Source organism: Eurypyga helias, unplaced genomic scaffold (assembly GCF_000690775.1).
Source record: "Eurypyga helias isolate BGI_N326 unplaced genomic scaffold, ASM69077v1 scaffold10628, whole genome shotgun sequence".
In the NCBI taxonomy this organism is placed as follows: Eukaryota; Metazoa; Chordata; class Aves; order Eurypygiformes; family Eurypygidae; genus Eurypyga; species Eurypyga helias.
The window spans coordinates 27461-44876 of record NW_010265432.1 but is presented as its reverse complement, the minus strand read 5'-3'; the positions used below and the strand labels follow the sequence as shown (position 1 = coordinate 44876).

The following is a 17416-nucleotide window of genomic DNA, read 5'->3' as shown; positions in this document are numbered from 1 at the left end:
CATTCCTGCCCAAAGACTTCTTTCAGGGTAGCTAATTTAATTGTTTGTTGTTGAGGAAGGCAGTTCTCCTATACTGTTGGAGGGAAATGTTGTTGTGAAGCATGCACGAAGCAAATAACGCGGAACAGCTGGTGAAAAGCATTTCCCCAGCCCCGTGATGTTTCTTCTATTCTTGTTCTCCTTTCTTTGCTCTCCTCACGTTTCCTTCCCACAGCTAGCGCTTAAAAATACTTAATGGATCATCCTGTCATAACATTTACAAACATTAGTACTTCACACGAGTGCTTTTCTTCATCTGCAAAGTGAGATGAGAAGGACAGGAGGTGGCCAAAGTCGTTCTGCAGGAACTGGACATAAGATGCAGAACGAGGACAGAAACTCCCCCAAATGAACTCCAGGCAGGCTGCAGGGCTCTGATGGGAGTAGTTTTCAAATATGACTGTACTCCACTGCCAGTCATCTCCTGTAAGGGGACAGGAGTCACGCTTTTCATACCTGTTACTGCTGACGTCTTCCCGAAGTCAGGCTGGTTTGATTCCCAGAGCACAAGGCTACTCAGGCTTTGCAAAAAGCAGCAGGGAATTGTACACTTAACTATTTGAAAAGGGGCGCTTTTGAATTCCTCTTGCATCAGTAACCGATGCTCGGTTGTAGTATTTCTTACAGTAGGACCCTGCATCTAGACACCGTTTATCCTCAAGTCGTGAACCTGAGGCATGTTCACACATAAATTACTCCTTGTCCCCAGCTTTTGGTGTATTCACAGATCAAGGCAGAAGACTGTGAGCTGCTCTCTTCCGAGGCAGAAGACTTCTCCTTGGACTGGTTGCAGTTTTGTGGATTATGGTGCTTTAAGTGGGTCAAAACACACAGGCTGGGGCTTTTGTACCGCAGGGAAGTAATCGACTCAAACACACTAAGCATCTTCGGATGACGCAAGTACTTATTTCATTTTCCCTCTGTGCAGCTTCCTAGCTCGTCTTTATTCCTACACAGCCGTAACCAGACCCGAACAAACTGTTTCCCTCTGGGCTGCTCTTTGCTCAGGCAAAGCAGGCATCTCCCCTCCGGGCTGCTCTTTGCTCAGGCAGAGCAGGCATCTCTGCTCCGGGCTCCTCTTTGCTCAGGCAGAGCAGGCATCTCTGCTCCGGGCTGAACTCCTTGGAGCAGGCAGTAGCAGCACTATACGTAGCTCAGATTTGCGTACGCCAGCCTCCCCCCGGCCCTTCCCTGCTTCTGACAGCATTAATGCAGAGCTGATGGATGGCGCACCGCCATGTTTACACCCACCTAGCCACTCCTGTTCTGTCAAGAGCCAAGCTCTAGCTACGGCCAAAGTGATGGGGTGGACCCAGCCTGCACCCAGCACACCCCCAGCCCCACACCCCCAGCAGAACGAGAGAAAACGGGAAGAACAAGAGTGAGAAAACTCATGGGGCAGAGTAAAGACAGAGAAATCGCTCACCAATTACTCTTGAGGGCAAAACCATCTTGGGGAATTTGACTTAAACACTTAATTATGAATTTGGGTATTGGGAACCGAAGGGGACAGACATGTAAGCGCGTTGGAAAACCCCTTTCCTCCCCCTTTCACATGCTCACCTTTGCTCCAGCACCTCTCCTTCCGCCTTCCCAGTCTCCACTGCCTTGTCGCAGCGGACACACCATGAGGTGACGGGCAGTGCAGGGGCTTGGAGTCAGGACAGAGCAGTTTCTCTCTGCTGCTTCTTGCTTCCCGTGGGTTTCCTCTGCTCTGGCAGAGAGAACAATCCTAATGCTGTAAGCTGTGTGTATTGTACTTAAATTTAGGTGTTTGGTGTCAAAGCGTGTGCTATTTACAAGGGCCTGTAGTGACAGGACAAGGGGTAATGGGTACAAATTGGAAACAGGGAGGTTTAGATTAGATATCAGGAAGAAATTCTTCCCGCAGAGGGTGGTTAGGCACTGGAACAGGTTGCCCAGAGAAGCTGTGGATGCCCCATCCCTGGAAGTGTCCAAGGCCAGGCTGGATGTGGCTTGGAGCAACCTGGTCTAGTGGAAGGTGTCCCTGCCCATGGCAGGGGAGTTGGAACTGGATGGTCTTTAAGGCCCCTTCCAACCCAAACCATTCTGTGATTCTGTGATTCTATGATTCTATTTCTGCGTTGCGGACTGATGAGGCGGTGTAACTGATAACCTTACAGACTGTATGCGCAGACACACGTAAGCCTTGCTTGTCTCCACTGCGTTTTCTTCCCGTGCCTTCACCTGCTCAGCCATTTCTTTCCTAAGGCATTAGGATTTAGCCCATCACCTTTCAACTTCAGCAACGTCCTCCGTAAGGCAGCGCTGGGCAGAGAGACCCCCTGCCCCCCACCTGCCCCAAATCAGTACTAGGTGATAGCCCTAACAGCTGAATCCTGGCATCGCTTGGTCATGACCTTGATAAGTACCATCAAACAGAGAGGGTTTAAGTGATTTTGCACGTTGGAGAAGCCCACAGATGGTAAAGTAATAACGGCTGGCTGCCGGGGAAAGAACCAGGCATCACCTGTTTCTTACATTAGCAGCCAGTGAGTTCTTGTGCAAATATTATATACCTACCACCCTGGCAGCAGGTGAATATTTGTAGGTCCCGAGGGACTAATCTAGTATTACCATAAAATCCTGCTGTGAAATGCAGCAAGAGCATTATTTGAGCAATAAATGTTTCAAAAAAAGCTAGATGCATTGGTCTTTAAAATGAAATTAGTTCTTTTTCTACAGAAGCGTCAGCTGTTTCTTAAACCTAGAGAGCCTGTAGCAGCTGCTTCGGATTGGGAATAGGGAAGGGATTTTCAGGCTCTTCCCTCACTCCTGCGTACACGGAGAATGATGAGTGGGTTAAGCACCAAGCACAGAGATTTCGGTTCTTCTGTAGCGAATGAAACGAATCTGGGTGGTTCTGTTTTTCCTTAAGCAAGCAGGTATTCAGGTTATTAACGTGCCCCGGGCAACAGGCAACTGGTTGGAGTCTGATGACCTTTCTGCTCTCACTTTCCCGTTGTTTCAGCTAATGCTTGACTCAGCATAACTTGGAGTATGATAAATGAATTTAAGAGGCAGAGGGAGAGGCAGATTTCAGCGCTCTCACCATAAAACACTGTGGTGGCGTAGCGAGGACAAGCTACCTTCTTCCCAAAGCACCAACGGGCATGGATAGGCCTCTCTCGCCTTCCGTGCTGCGCCTCACCACCTTGCTGACACGAAAAGCTCAGGATCCCTCCTTCCGCTGGTTCACTTTGCGTCATCTCTCTCATTTTTGGAATTCTGGCTCGTTTCATCGGCCTCGAAGTTTCTTAGCTTTGACATGCGCGGCAGTGGTTCAGTGCCCGACTGCTTTGGACAGAGTTCATCACCCACGGGCTCCTACCCAGAAGATAAATCCCCAGGCTATGAAATAGCCTCTGGAATGATGGAATGATTCAAATACAAAACACCGTCTCAGTTAAGTGTGTTTCTCCATCACTTCCAATCGCAACAGGATCACTTGCATTAATTCTTACCCCAGGAAAGAGCTGATTTAGTATTTTGACCCCCACCTTGTAATTTCACTTTTAGGATAACTGGTTATCCTAAAAATAACCTAAAATAACTTAATAACCTAAAATCCACGTCGTAAGAATCAATATTAACCATACGACATTTAATTAGACCGGTTCGTTTTCAGGTATTTGTACAGCTGCAAAGAAATCGTATTACGAAGAAATACATCTGGAAGTCTGGGCTTCAGCATCGTAGGAGGTTACGAAGAACACGCCGGGAACAAACCATTCTTTATCAAATCCGTTGTGGCAGGAACACCAGCATATAACGACGGCAGAATTCGGTAAAGCTAAACGCGACGTTTCACTGGACGGTTCAGTCTTTCATCTAGTTAATTTGTGGGGTTTTTTTTAAAAACAAGTTTTCATGAAGACAGTGTCGGGGATGAAAAAAAAAATAAAGGGCTCATTGATACAGAGCTAAGTCTGGCAGATGTGGAAATGACACCTAAGTGCCCCGAACTTTTAGATTTGCCTTCGTAGCGGAGTATTTTCAGCTGTCTAGCAATCAGTGACACGTGAGGAAGCATAAAGATAAGTCAGTCTGGGCTCTGGGGTAGCTGCACAAAGCCTGCCAGCACGGAGACGCTTCCCCACATCCCCAGCTCAGAAAAACCCGACCAACCAACCGCCTTCCCTGCCAACACCAACACGATTTAAGGGAGTAAATGCAAGATTATGGAGCAAACTGAAATCGATTGAGTATACCTTAAAACACAGTGTGTTCAGAACACACATCATTCCCACCTGAGAGAACTATATCCTATTTTCCTTCTAATACGCCTAATTAATTATAAAATTGTAAGGAAAAGAAAGTGAAGTATTTTCACCCACTTCATTCCCTCACTCACCAAGAGCGGTCAGCCAGGGAAGGAACAGCACTACCCATTCCTACCCCGTCCTCCCAGCCTAAGGACGCGCTTTGGCACTTGCACATGTTGAAGAAGTCACCTTCTTTAATCGTTCTCTCTCTGCCTTTGTTTTTTTTTTCAGATGTGGTGACATCCTCCTCGCTGTCAACGGCAGGAACACATCGGGAATGATGCATGTCTGCTTGGCAAGGATGCTCAAAGAACTGAAAGGCAAAATTACTCTCACAATTGTGTCCTGGCCTGGCACTTTTTTATAAAACAAGTCATCGTGGAGAGTATGACAAGTAACTTAACACAGGAAAAAAACCCCAAAAGCAAAGGAACATCAGTCTTCATTTTTTTGGGGTGTCAAGTATGTGTTTATAAGGAAAAGGTTTGTGAAATTTCAACCTGCATGTCAAGAAAAGTCAAGTTTAGGTAAAGCAGGGACACATGTCAGAAAATCGCTTCAGTGATGTGAGCTACAGACTTGAGTCTTTCCTCCCCCGTGTTTTCAAGGGTTTTTTGTTGGGTTTTTTATATATAAATATTTAATGCATTATTATAATATTGAAATGTAAGGAGCAGCAGCTCCTGCTCACCCACTTTATTTTGATTTACAGAAAGAAATCCTTGAGTAACTTATGGAAAAAAAATTTCTTGCAATTTTTCTAGTTGCAAAAATCAGGTGAAGGTTTTTATCCAACACGTGAATAGCACTTTGATTACGTGTACCTTTTCATGGTCAGCATGAAGCTGGTATTTTCAAGACTTTCAAGTACTGTTTGTTAGTCTGTAAAACTGTGAATTAAATTTCTAAAATAATTAAAAATAACTGTAACTGTGTACTTGTACAGATGTTATTTTCACCCCAAACCGAATGGCCTCATTTCCCTTGTTTGTTTCGATTAATACTGTCACATCTAGGAATTTTACACTGAATCACTGTTTTCAAGGAAGTATCCTGCACCCTAATACCATCGACTCTGTCTTCCCAACAGCACCTTGAAAGGGCAGTGCCATTTCTGCCCACCGCACTTGACCCTGTCCTGGATGGAGTAAATCTGAAAGCGATGATGGTCTCACATTTTCTCTTCAGTTCTTTGCCTTTCTCTGCAAATTACCCATGTTCCAAAGTCTTATTTTTTCCACGTAAGCTAGCACTGGGAAGAGGATATGTTTGTTAATCTTTTTATCATGTTAAGGACATCTGTTCCCCTAGAACAAAGACTCAAATGAACTTTCTCTTAAGCCACTGAAAAGCAGCAGGGATGATTATGCAGCTTCATTCACCCGTATGCGCCCACACAAACCAGATGTAACTGCCACGTGTACGGTCACCGCACTCAGTGTTCCATCAGACTAGGAACAATCAGCACCTTTCCCAATTTTTGCCTAATTTTTTCTCATTTCACCTTCGTTCAAGGCTCCTGAAGAGTCTACAATTCCTGCCTGTCCCTGTAGTAAGGGATGACCTTTTCAGATATGAATTCCAAAAGCTACACTGAACCTACGCTGTTCCAGATGTTGGTATATAATAACGTGAATGCACGCTGTTTCTCAAGTCAGCCCAAGGATGACTTTTGCGCTGGCTTATGAGAAAAAGGAGACAATCTAACACGGAGCATTTAAGCCCTATGTATACTGTAAGAGCACAAGCCTCTAGCTGCGAGATGTTTTCTCACCGTTTCTTAAAAGACAAAGTCAGTCCAGGAATCTTAACATGAAAAATTCAGTCTTTTATTTTCAAAAAAAAAAAAACCCAAAGTAACCTTTGATTTCAAACTAACAGACAAGATTAAGAACAAATTATTTTAATACCCAGAAAAATAAGATTTATAGTAATCTATTTCTGGCACTAATATATATGCAGGTAAAAAAAAAAAAAACCACACAAGCCTATTCCACAGGGGCAGCTTCAGTGTTTTCCTGTTCAGGAGCAGGTTCACCGCTGGCTTCTTTTCCTTCTTTGCTTCTTTTGGATTTTTTGTGTTTGTGCCTTCTGTGGCTGTCCCCTTCCTCGCTGTCATGACGGCGTCTGCTGTTACTGAATAAAGAGGGAGAGAAAATACCTTAAACAATTGCGTGACACTTCAGGCCCCATTTAATTGCAGAATACCAAAAACCCAGCCTTGGCATACGTATTTGAAAACTGGCACCTGCTCCTGTTCCAACCCATACTGTACTTGGATGTCATGTCAGCGTCAAACTGAATTTTTCATGGAATGGTACATCCATCCTGTACAATATTTTGAATAACGTCGTGCCCATACTGACATCCTTTAATGGCTTAACGTTTTTATGGACACCCTTCTCTGGACTTGAACTTTATTTCTAACTTTTTCATGGAATGGTACATCCATCCTGTACAATACTTCGAATAACGTCATGCCCATACTGACATCCCTTAATGGCTTAACGTTTTTATGGGCACCCTTCTCTGGACTTGAACTTTAAAAGGATCCAACTGAACAATTTCCATCAAGTGGAACCCAGGAGGGTTACTTTACTCACTAAGAATTGCTGCTGAGTTCCTACGTTAATGCTGCAATGGTACATCCATCCTGTACAATACTTCGAATAACGTCATGCCCATACTGACATCCCTTAATGGCTTAACGTTTTTATGGGCACCCTTCTCTGGACTTGAACTTTAAAAGGATCCAACTGAACAATTTCCATCAAGTGGAACCCAGGAGGGTTACTTTACTCACTAAGAATTGCTGCTGAGTTCCTACGTTAATGCTGCTGATTGATTATCACTTTCGCTCCACCTCTTTCTGACCCAACATTTTTACCCTTCTTTCCCCAGATTCATAATTTCTGTTCACTCTGTAAAACTGTCGCATACATCATTCAATATGAAGTTAACAGGGCCCACATTGCATTTTGTCTGTCCACCTTGTATATGGCAGACTTGTTCCAAGTAGTACAGCTAAGTGTTTACAGTCTTCCCACAAAGCTCCAGTATGTTTGGGGTTCTTTTAAAAGTTTATTTTTTTAAACTGGTCAACTCTTTCATATCCTATTAAAAAAAGTCAAACCTTCGAGATGACTTGTGTCTGGTGTCTTCTTTCTCCCTGTGCCTCCTGTCTCTGTGTCGGTCTTCTTTCTCTCTACTTGTTCGATGACGGTCATAGCCTCTTTCTGCGTAGTCTCTGTACCTGTATCGTTCTTCATCACTGATTAAAAAAGAAAATATTTTCAGGACAGTAACACCAAGCAGTCTAGATATTTTAAAAAAATAAATTCTTACACACACTCAAGATAAATGTTGCTTCTGGGTCTCTAAACGAGACCCACAACGTATGCTAAAGGACACCAAAGCTCTTCACCTCACACACTACTTCAGTGGTGAATGCAAATTTGAAAGGGGACTGTTCAGTTAAAATGGAAGGAGAAAAGAATACAACAGTGTCTGTCACCTTAAGTTTATGCAGGAGTTATCAAGCAGTTAGCTTAAATCTGTATCCAGCTGCAAACGAAGCACAATCCATACACTTCAGTGATGTTTCCAGATGAGTGTGTGTAACGCTCAACACCTATCAGCACTTTTTAACTATTACACCACTTGGGTAAATTAAAATACATTTTTGGTACAGTTCATCTATTTCCTTACATCAGGTTCAAGAAAGAAAAAGTAGGTGCAGCAAAAAGACTGAGAGTAAAATATACTCAGTGTTTTGGGTTGCTTTTAAAATTACTTCTCCAGTGCCAATGTTATCTCACCTTCCCACTCCTGTCTTGGATTACCATGAGTGCCACCCTGCCACAATGCTGGTAAAAACTCCCCAATATTGCAAGCTATACAAGAATTCAAAGGCTTTACTTAAGAATGTATTTTTCTATTTTGACTTGATGAAAACGGCAGTTCTAAGAGTTCAGTGACATTCAAGCAAGAGCAAGATGTATAGTGTACCAAATGCAACATTACCATAGCTGAAAAAGGCATGTGCTCGTTTTGCCGTTTCTCTACCCAGAAAATCCTACCCAGATGTAGTGTCCAGCATCATTTAACAACGAGACTTCAATACAAATGAATTTACTGTAACTATATACGTATCACATGAAGCCTTTGTAACCACAGGCTGGAAGACCCCGACCAAGTCCTGAAGAAAGGCACCATGTGTCCAGGCTTTCTGATCGGCCCTTCAAACAGGTAACAGTTTAGATGATACTACTGAGCTGACAACAGCCAAGTGCTTCACGCTCTCCCTCTTTCCCAATATTTACCATGAAAGACAGTCTCCTCCTGAGGTCCCTGACAGCAACACATCAGACAGATTAGGCAAGAACAGCTCAAGCCTAAAGAGATTTCTCATGTCCCAGAGCAGTGAGAACTTAGATCAAAACAATTTTAGCTGCTGTAACTTGGATCCTGTGGCCATTTCCCAAGCAAAGACATCACATTACTGCTTACGACAGCTACGCACGTAGAGCAGGAAGGGGGAATGCCTGAGGCACAGCATTAGTCTTTCTATGAAACTCTGCATGGTCCTATCACGAAGCAAATTTCAAAAATTAGTGATTTAAGACACTGCAGAGAAGCATCAAACGCACCAAAGAAAATCCTGATTTTCTAAGGGACAGTACAAATACTCACACATCAGAATCAGGAAAACTAATGCTATTACTAAAGAACTCAACGTTATGTCTTGTCACCGAGTAATACGACTGCAGTGCTTAGTGCCTGTACTGCTACAGGCGAACGTGGAGGTAAAACCCTCCCGCTTCTACTCTACGGTCGGGGGAAGGAGGGAAGTCGAGGGGAGACATTTACAACACACAAAGATGAAGGCTGATACCAACTGAAGTTTCTAAGACAAGTCATGCTGAAGAGAAGACCAGCCTAGCTTGCACAGCCGTTAGCTTTGCAGTTCAGAAGGACAGTCTCCATTCGATCTGCGTTTGAGGCGCGTCTTAATTTGGGGTGTAACAAAGCAGCACCATATTTAGATCAGGTGCCTGGTGAAGTCTAGTTAAAAAGCTCAGTTTTAGAATATTAAAAAAATAAAATCTACAATGTTAAAAATTAAAATTAGGTTCTGAAATCTGCCAGAAGTTATAATCAAACATAAAGTCTGATTTGAATAACAACTAAAATTTTTTGTTAGATGTGGGAATATTTAAAAAGCTCAGTTTTAGAATATTAAAAAAATAAAATCTACAATGTTAAAAATTAAAATTAGGTTCTGAAATCTGCCAGAAGTTATAATCAAACATAAAGTCTGATTTGAATAACAACTGAAATTTTTTGTTAGATGTGGGATTCCTATACTAACACACCTTGCTGTGTGCCACTAGTCAGCACAATTTTAGGAGCCTTACAGTTTTGCAAGCTTGCAGGGATAGAAAAAGGTAGAAGCAATTCAACTACAGGTTGCTCCCAACATAGAATCATAGAATCACAGAATGGTTTGGGTTGGAAGGGACCTTAAAGACCATCCAGTTCCAGCCCCCCTGCCATGGGCAGGGACACCTTCCACTAGACCAGGTTGCTCAAAGCCTCATCCAGCCTGGCCTTGAACACTTCCAGGGATGGGGCATCCACAACATCTCTGGCCAACCTGTTCCAGTGCCTCACCACCCTCTCTGGGAAGAACTTCTTCCTGATATCCAATCTAAACCTCCCCACTTTCAATTTAAACCCGTTAGCCCTTGTCCTGTCACTACAGGCCCTTGTAAAAAGTCCCCCCCAGCTTCCTTGTAGCCCCTTCAGGCACTGGAAGGGGCAATAAGGTCTCCCCGGCGCCTTCTCTTCTCCAGGCTGAACAAGCCCAACTCTCTCAGCCTGTACCCATAGCAGAGGGGCTCCCGCCCTCTGAGCATCTTCGTGGCCTCCTCTGGACTCGCTCCAACAGGTCCATGTCCCTCTTATGGTGGGGGCCCCAGAGGTGAATGCAGTATCCAATATTACTTCCCAAAATTAACATTTTGATGACCAACTTAAAAAGTTAAAATTTGAATGTCTAACCCTGCCTTCTGGTGAGCTTGCCCTAAGAAATCCGATGGCTACTCGCAGACTTATGTCTTGGGTTTCAAAGCTGAGCTTCAAAACCTTCAGTGTTGACCCACAGCCTGCATTTGCTCTGTTACACGACTATTTTAAACCACTCTAGAAAAGATTAAAAATATTACTGATACTCCTTTTAAACCTTATTTTGGCAAACTACCAAGGAACCATGACAGCTTGTACGTGTGTCTGAAAACAAACAACCGTTCTATAAGTAAAGCAAAGAATCAGTTTGCCAAGTCCAGGATGTCGGGAGCTTTCAGGAACAGGAATAAATGCCATGCACTCAATGTCACACCCATGATCTCCCCACGCTGCATCTGGGCTCACGTTACAGCTATCAAAGCCTTCCAGGGACAGCCCTGAGAGCACGACAACCTTTGACCTGTGGAACAGGATCTGTAGTTACCTGTACCCTGGAAGGGACTGGTGGAGGTCACTTGGGCTAACCTCTCCTCAACACAGGGCTAACTCAGAAGTCTGGTCAGGTTGCTCAGAGCCTTGTTTAGTCCATTTTTGAGTATCCCCAAGACCGGAGGTTCTATGATCTCTCTCTGCAACCTGTATTACCAACTGATCACTCTTTTTATGATTGTTCCCTCCCCTCCATGCCCTGTATGTAATTGGAATTTCCCTTGCTGTGATTTTTAACTAAGTCTCTTGTCCTTTCTCTGTGCACCTTGACAAAGTGGCTCTGTCTTCTCTACAACCACCCCCTAGGTAGTTGAAAATAGCCTTAAAGAACCCTCCTCATCCTTCTCCTTCCAAGCTAAATGATCTCCATCATCTTAGCCCTGCTAACCACCTTGTCAGACCTCCACGGCACTCATCTGCTCTGCTGCATGGGATTGCTGGGTTCCAGGACTTTAGAAATAGAGTTGTTGGGTTTTGGTTTTGTATTTCAAATTGCTGAGGGGGAACCGCAAAATGGTAAGGTATCAATCAAATTCCAAAGTTTACATTTTTAGTGGTAACTAATTGACTTGAAACTATCAAAACAAAAAAAAAAAAAAAAAGAAAACAGTCCTCGCAGAAGGCACAACAGTCCAAAAAGAGTAACATCTTCTCAGGGGGACAGAGTGAGACATATTGCAAAAATGCACAATTTCATTTGAGGACAGACAGGTAAAGGTAGAACAGACTATGAAGACAGCTGAAGGGTCATTTTTAGAACACATTTTGGTTATATTAATAGAATCAAAATAATTCCCATTTTCTTACAATTCTAAGAAATGCTATAGCACAGGTACAGGCTATTTATCCAGAAAAGAACTGTTAAAAACATCAAAAGCAGTAATTTCTGAGCAGCAAAGAGCTGAAGATGATGCTTACTCCAAATCCCACCACAGGGTTGCTTGAACAAAAGTTTAAATAAAGGGAATTTAAATAAAAGTAATGCATCTGTGCAGTCTGTAAAATAGTTCACATTCTCCTCCTCATAGTTGGTTTCATTTTATTTTCTTAAGTGCACAGAATTGAAAATAAACCTTTTTCAAATAAATTATGTCTGCATGTTCTGTCACAGGCCCCTCCCACCTTCTCTGCGACTCGCAAACCAACGTACACTAGTTAAGGGCCTCCTGTTTTCTTACACAGCCATGTGGCAACAGCTTTGCTACAGATGGTGGATAATTTAGTCACATAAAAAAAGCTGAAGTCTGCTCTTCCCCCTCCTCTACAGATAACTCTGGCAGCAGCACAGAGATTTCTCGAGGCCTGGAAGCTATTAAGGTTCATTTCAAGCACCCTTGAATGACCAGGCTTCTTTCTGGCCTTCAATCAAGCTGACTGAGAAACAGATGTTGAGATTGGTCTTGTGTTCTCAGAAAGTGACCCCGGGACACCGCACACGCACAGGGGAGAGGACATCGCCACATCAGTGTACGCGGAAAATCCCCTATCCTGCACCCAGTTTGGGTCTAACAGTCATCCTGCAAAAACTGTCACCCCTCAACCGAAGTCCTGTAGACGCCGGGTGCTCTCACTCCCCACAGCAGAAAACCAATGGTAAAAACAATCCGCCTACGGCTAACACATATATTCTGCAAAAATTGAAACTTAACAAAAACCACCGAGAAAAGCGTCAGGACGTTTACCCCAAAACGATTTGCAACTATCGAGCACAGCAAATTTAGCTACATCTGGCAAGCCAAGACCTCTGCTCTAGGGAACCATAGCGAGCGCAGCATTAGATGTTTTATACTTGAGCACATGAACCACAGAACGGTTGCAGCATTTTTTCTTTTCTTTTTTTATAAAAAAGCAATAATAAAGTTACCTGCCATTATTTTCACCATCTGCCTAAAAATAAAAAAGAGTTCTTGCCCTTGAAATAATAGTTTTTAAAAAAGAGAGGGCAGATTATTACCCAGGCAGTGCTAATGACCAAACTAACAATTTCAGCAGCTAACACCACCATTAATTAAGGTCAAATGCTGCACCACATTGCTCTTAGCACTGAGTTGGCACCTAAGGTTCATTTAGTACTTTACAGATTTTTCTAGAACTACTGATGTCAAGGAGAGCTGGGTATCCCACTCACACACAGGGCTTAAACCACACCTTAAACCTGTAAGGCACTATGACCAGTTTTGAGGTATACTGTCCTTTTTACACTTCTGTTTTACATTTAGAAACTGCATTATCATTTCCAAGAGAAAAAGGAGGAAGGGGAGGAAGCCCCACCCTCTAGCTCTTCGGAATACAGCTGAACACTGAATGTTAATGTTGCAGCGCACTATTTAACACAGACACAGGGCGCTGAGCAGAGTCACAGCGTGCTTAAGACATTGCACTCACCTGTTGAACACACTTGGAGTTGGGCTGTGATCTCGGTCCCTTTCCCTGTCTCTGGTACGTTCTCGATCTCTGTCTCGCTCCCGGTCGCGATCCCGATCTCGGGATCGCTCTCTGTCACGTTCCCTATCCTTGTCTCTTCGTGCATAGTAATCCCACTGTTTGCTGGTGTCCATAAGGCTAGGCCACGAAGGAGCAGAACCTGCAAGGTGCGGAAAGGTGACTAAAGAAAAAGACGCGGGTATTAGAAAGAACACCACCAGACACCATGTGAAAACTGCAGTACTACTTATGCATGAAAACACGGACGTTTGCCAGCCTCCTCCAATGACATTTTTTAATCTTCCCCTTTCACATAAGTTAATTCTCAGCAAACTCTTCATTTTTTCCACGATGCCAACAGAGGCTTTTGGCACTCATTTAAATACTCGTTATGAAGACATACAGAACCAGGACAGACACCTCTAAGACTGTTTAAATCCTTTGGGGGAAAAAAAAAAGCGTGCAAAGATTTGCTGAAGTAATCTGATTTTATGTGGTCAAGCGGCTTTGGGGGGAACAAAAAAACTGCCTTTGAAACTCAGTGGCTCTGCAAGTAGAGTTCAGAAGAACAAGGGAAAAGGATGCTTCCAATTTTGTATGTAGATGCTAATATTTTTGTTTTGTCCCTTAAAATCCTTGTACTTAAAATGTGTTAGTTATGGAATTCTCACTCATTAATTTATATTCTATACTGTGCTTTGCCATACTTTTCTGATTATAGATGTAACAGCAGCTTTAGAAATAAATTCCATAAATTCACTGTGAGGGAAGAAGAAATAACTTACGCTTTGTAAGATACCATTTCTAATGCATACTCAGCATGAGCCCTATTACCACTAAAATATAATAGTTTCAGAAAACTAAGGATATTACCTTAATCTAAAAGATATTATGTTAAGTTAGGAGGAAGTCACAACACCACCTCCTAATTTTTTGGGTAGCCAGCATTGGGAAGAGAGGAGGGACGTGCTTCTCTCTTGCTTTCTGCCAACGCCGGTGTAATAAATAACTACTAGTCTTAATGCCCCAGTTGTTCTGCCCTGCCCTCCCTCTCCAGAAGCCCCGTGAATGCATCCTGTTAATGAAAAATAAGGGCTGCAGCATTTAACTGGAAACAGCTCTCTCTAGTGGACCTGGAGTACAGAGGACTTCCCACTTTCTGCTCATCTGCTTTGCTGGCCAGTGGTAACACAGCCTTCAATAAATCGTTTGTTTTGAGCACCACCTCATTATCTGTAACACGAGAACAATATTCACTCGACTCCTGGGTGTCACGAAGAGGCACTGATAGTGTGATCAGCACAAAAACCCGCTGAACAATGCCAAGAGCGTTACTGATGATGCTGCGTCTGACGCCGTCGAGTTACAGAACCAGTGGCTTCTCCGACAGCTAGGTTCAGACTGCCTTGCCTGCCAGGTCTGGGCTATGCCTGCCCCAGAAACCTCCGGCAGAAGCTTAAGACAGCAGTTTGCCAAGCGTCCCAAGGGGGAATACAAAAGACCTTTTGAGCAGGCAGCAGAGCAGGAAAAAACACTTCATTGTTAAATTACATTTGCAATGAAAAGCATTATAATTCTTTAAAAAAGCATTTACACGAGGTTTTGCCTCTAACAAAATGCTTGACACTGTTTCACTTCAGGGCTACAGACAAAATGAGGAGTTAACAGGAAAAAAATACCCTAATACAATAGTATGTTGTTTATTTTACTGCCAAAACCTGAAATTCTTCTAAGGAAAGCAGCCAGAAATAGCAAAAAAAAAACCAGCTGGACTTTAAAGACTGCTAATTTCCTTGACTTGCCACTATGTCAACAACATATGTATGGTCTACAAGAGGCTGGCTGCCAGAATATTCTGATCTAAAGTGTAAACTTAACTTTCAATGTATTCGACAGAACAATTATTAATGGTAGTATAAAATTCTACGATAAATTTTGGTCACTCCCTCACATCTGCAGTAATTCTCATCAGACAGAAATATGTAATTTCCACCCCAATAGTCTGAAATAAACCAGTCATTTGATACTCTGTGCATTTTTCTATCTTGATTTTCGCCAGCAATTATGCACAGTATGCAAGAAACTTACTTTCTAATATGAATCCCTGTTCTGCATTTACTACTTTGAATGAAGTAATTTGTCACTTCTAGTGTTTATACATGGATTATTCTAATAATTTATACAAAAAAAGACACTTCCAACATTAAACTCTGATTCTCTTTTTAAAACAGGAAGAGATGGAGCTTTCAACAATCGTTTTGGAGACTTAAGTCCTGTTTTGGAGGTGGGTTAAAAATGTAAAGCTGCATGGTGTCCCAGTGTAAGGCAAACCATTAATGCATCTTCTTTGTGCCTCAGAAAATACTGACTCTCAAGCTGTTTCTATAATGCTAAATTTCTTGTAAGTTCATAAGATGTAAAGAGCATTTAGAGCAGAGAGAAATCGAACGAATCGCTTGAGAACGAAGCGAGCAATCACACAAGTCCTTCACTGGCAGACCAAACGCAGAGCCGCATATTGACAGCTCAACAGAATTCAAAGGTCTGATGGCAAAGGTAGAACTGAGTTGTGAAAGGATTTAAGAGCAAATTGAAGAAACTGCATTGATGCAGTGGAAGAACACAGACAAAACAGATATTCTTACAGCTACAAGTTAAGCATATTATTTTACTACACAGCCTTCCTAATGGGCTTGCAGTGGGAAACATGCCTGACTACCAGTGACAGACACCAAAGCATGATTAGCAACTTGAACAGGCAGAAGAAAGGCTAGAGCTTTTATCAAGATTGGTGGCTTTTGCAATGCATTCCACAAGCTCGTCTTCCCCCAAAATATTGACAAAGACATGACACAAAGACTGGCAAGACTGACAATGGGTTGGAGATTCAGTGCTATCATCCAGTGCAACTCTTAAACAAATATACTTAGTGATTCTTACTTACAATGATCATCTGTACCCTACCACGCTGCTGAACTCACAATGGACCTAAGTTCTGATGCCCAGAAGGCACTGGTAAAATACTGGCCAGCAATCATGCTGTGAGACAGGGACTGTGAGAGCAGGATGCTGGCCAGGAAAATATCTTTCAGTAAGAGATGAACAACAGTGATAAAATGTCACTGAGCCTCTACAAATCCAAAAATCCATGACAGGCACAGTTTAGAGACAATTCTTCACATAGAGGGTGGTGAGGCACTGGAACAGGTTGCCCAGAGAAGCTGTGGATGTCCCATCCCTGGAAGTGTTCAAGGCCAGGCTGGATGAGGCTTAGAGCAACCTGGTCTAGTGCAAGGTGTCCCTGCCCATGGCAGGGGGGTTGGAACTGGATGGTCTTTTAGGTCCCTTCCAACCCAAACCATTCCATGATTTTGCTGCTTTGTGCAGCAAATCTGAAAGCTTTTGCCGCAATACAGATACACTAGAGAGATGGGAGTAGGTGGTGCTCCTTGGTCTCCATAACCATACAAGCCAAACGTTTTTTTAGCCCTGCTGGAGAAGTTCAAATTCAGTGTTGGCATGACCGTGACAGTCATCTTTTGAGTATTGGTATTGTAACAACATAAGCATGCCATCACTTCTGAAGGTCAACATAAAACTTGGAAACATTTTTGTGTCCCTGACAACAACTGCCAGAAGAGCAAATTCTAACACAAAAGAGATTCCAAAGTGACAACAGTCCTAAACTGGAGACTATATATTAAAAGCAATGTACATAGTAATGACTGTAAGAATGCTTTCCTTCTGATACTCTGCATGGCTTTAGGTGCTGAAGCTTCAGCAAAATAGTCACTTGGGTATCTTAGTTGTCTGCCTCAGCTTTACCTTTTCTGCCAAAACTTAGGCAACCACAGTTCAATTCTTGCTAAAAAAGTAGTCAGCATAAAGCAGCTGGTTGCCCACATCAAGAATTCATGAAAACTTAACAAGCTTCCATGCATGAAAGCAAACCTTTGATAACAGATGACATGACAATCCCATCTAGGTCAACAAAGAACCGCTTGTTACTCCATAAACTGCTCCAACTTCCAAGAATCACCTGCCATTCAAACTGTTATTTTGTATATCCTCTCTACAGACTTAGGAACATTCAGGAGATACATTATCTCCATGTTTGATTTGTGCTGAACATGATGTAACACCAGAACCGG

General features: G+C 42.9%; 2 protein-coding genes across 3 annotated transcripts in view; one reads left to right on the top strand and one right to left on the bottom strand.

Moving 5' to 3' along the window:
* LNX1 (ligand of numb-protein X 1, E3 ubiquitin protein ligase) overlaps positions 1 to 5259 on the top strand; it is a 67673-nt gene extending 62414 nt beyond the window's left edge. For both annotated transcript variants that reach the window (XM_010156745.1, XM_010156746.1), the window contains exons 9-10: positions 3689 to 3847; positions 4557 to 5259. In XM_010156745.1, coding sequence (XP_010155047.1) covers positions 3689 to 3847; positions 4557 to 4692 — 295 coding nt within the window. In that variant the 3' untranslated portion in view covers positions 4693 to 5259. The remainder of the gene's footprint in view (positions 1 to 3688; positions 3848 to 4556) is intronic.
* Positions 5260 to 6130: 871 nt separating this feature from the next.
* FIP1L1 (factor interacting with PAPOLA and CPSF1) overlaps positions 6131 to 17416 on the bottom strand; it is a gene marked incomplete at its 5' end in the record, with an annotated part of 38230 nt that continues 26944 nt past the window's right edge. Inside the window, 3 exons of the mRNA XM_010156747.1 lie at positions 6131 to 6461; positions 7459 to 7596; positions 13227 to 13446. Coding sequence (XP_010155049.1) covers positions 6314 to 6461; positions 7459 to 7596; positions 13227 to 13446 — 506 coding nt within the window. The remainder of the gene's footprint in view (positions 6462 to 7458; positions 7597 to 13226; positions 13447 to 17416) is intronic.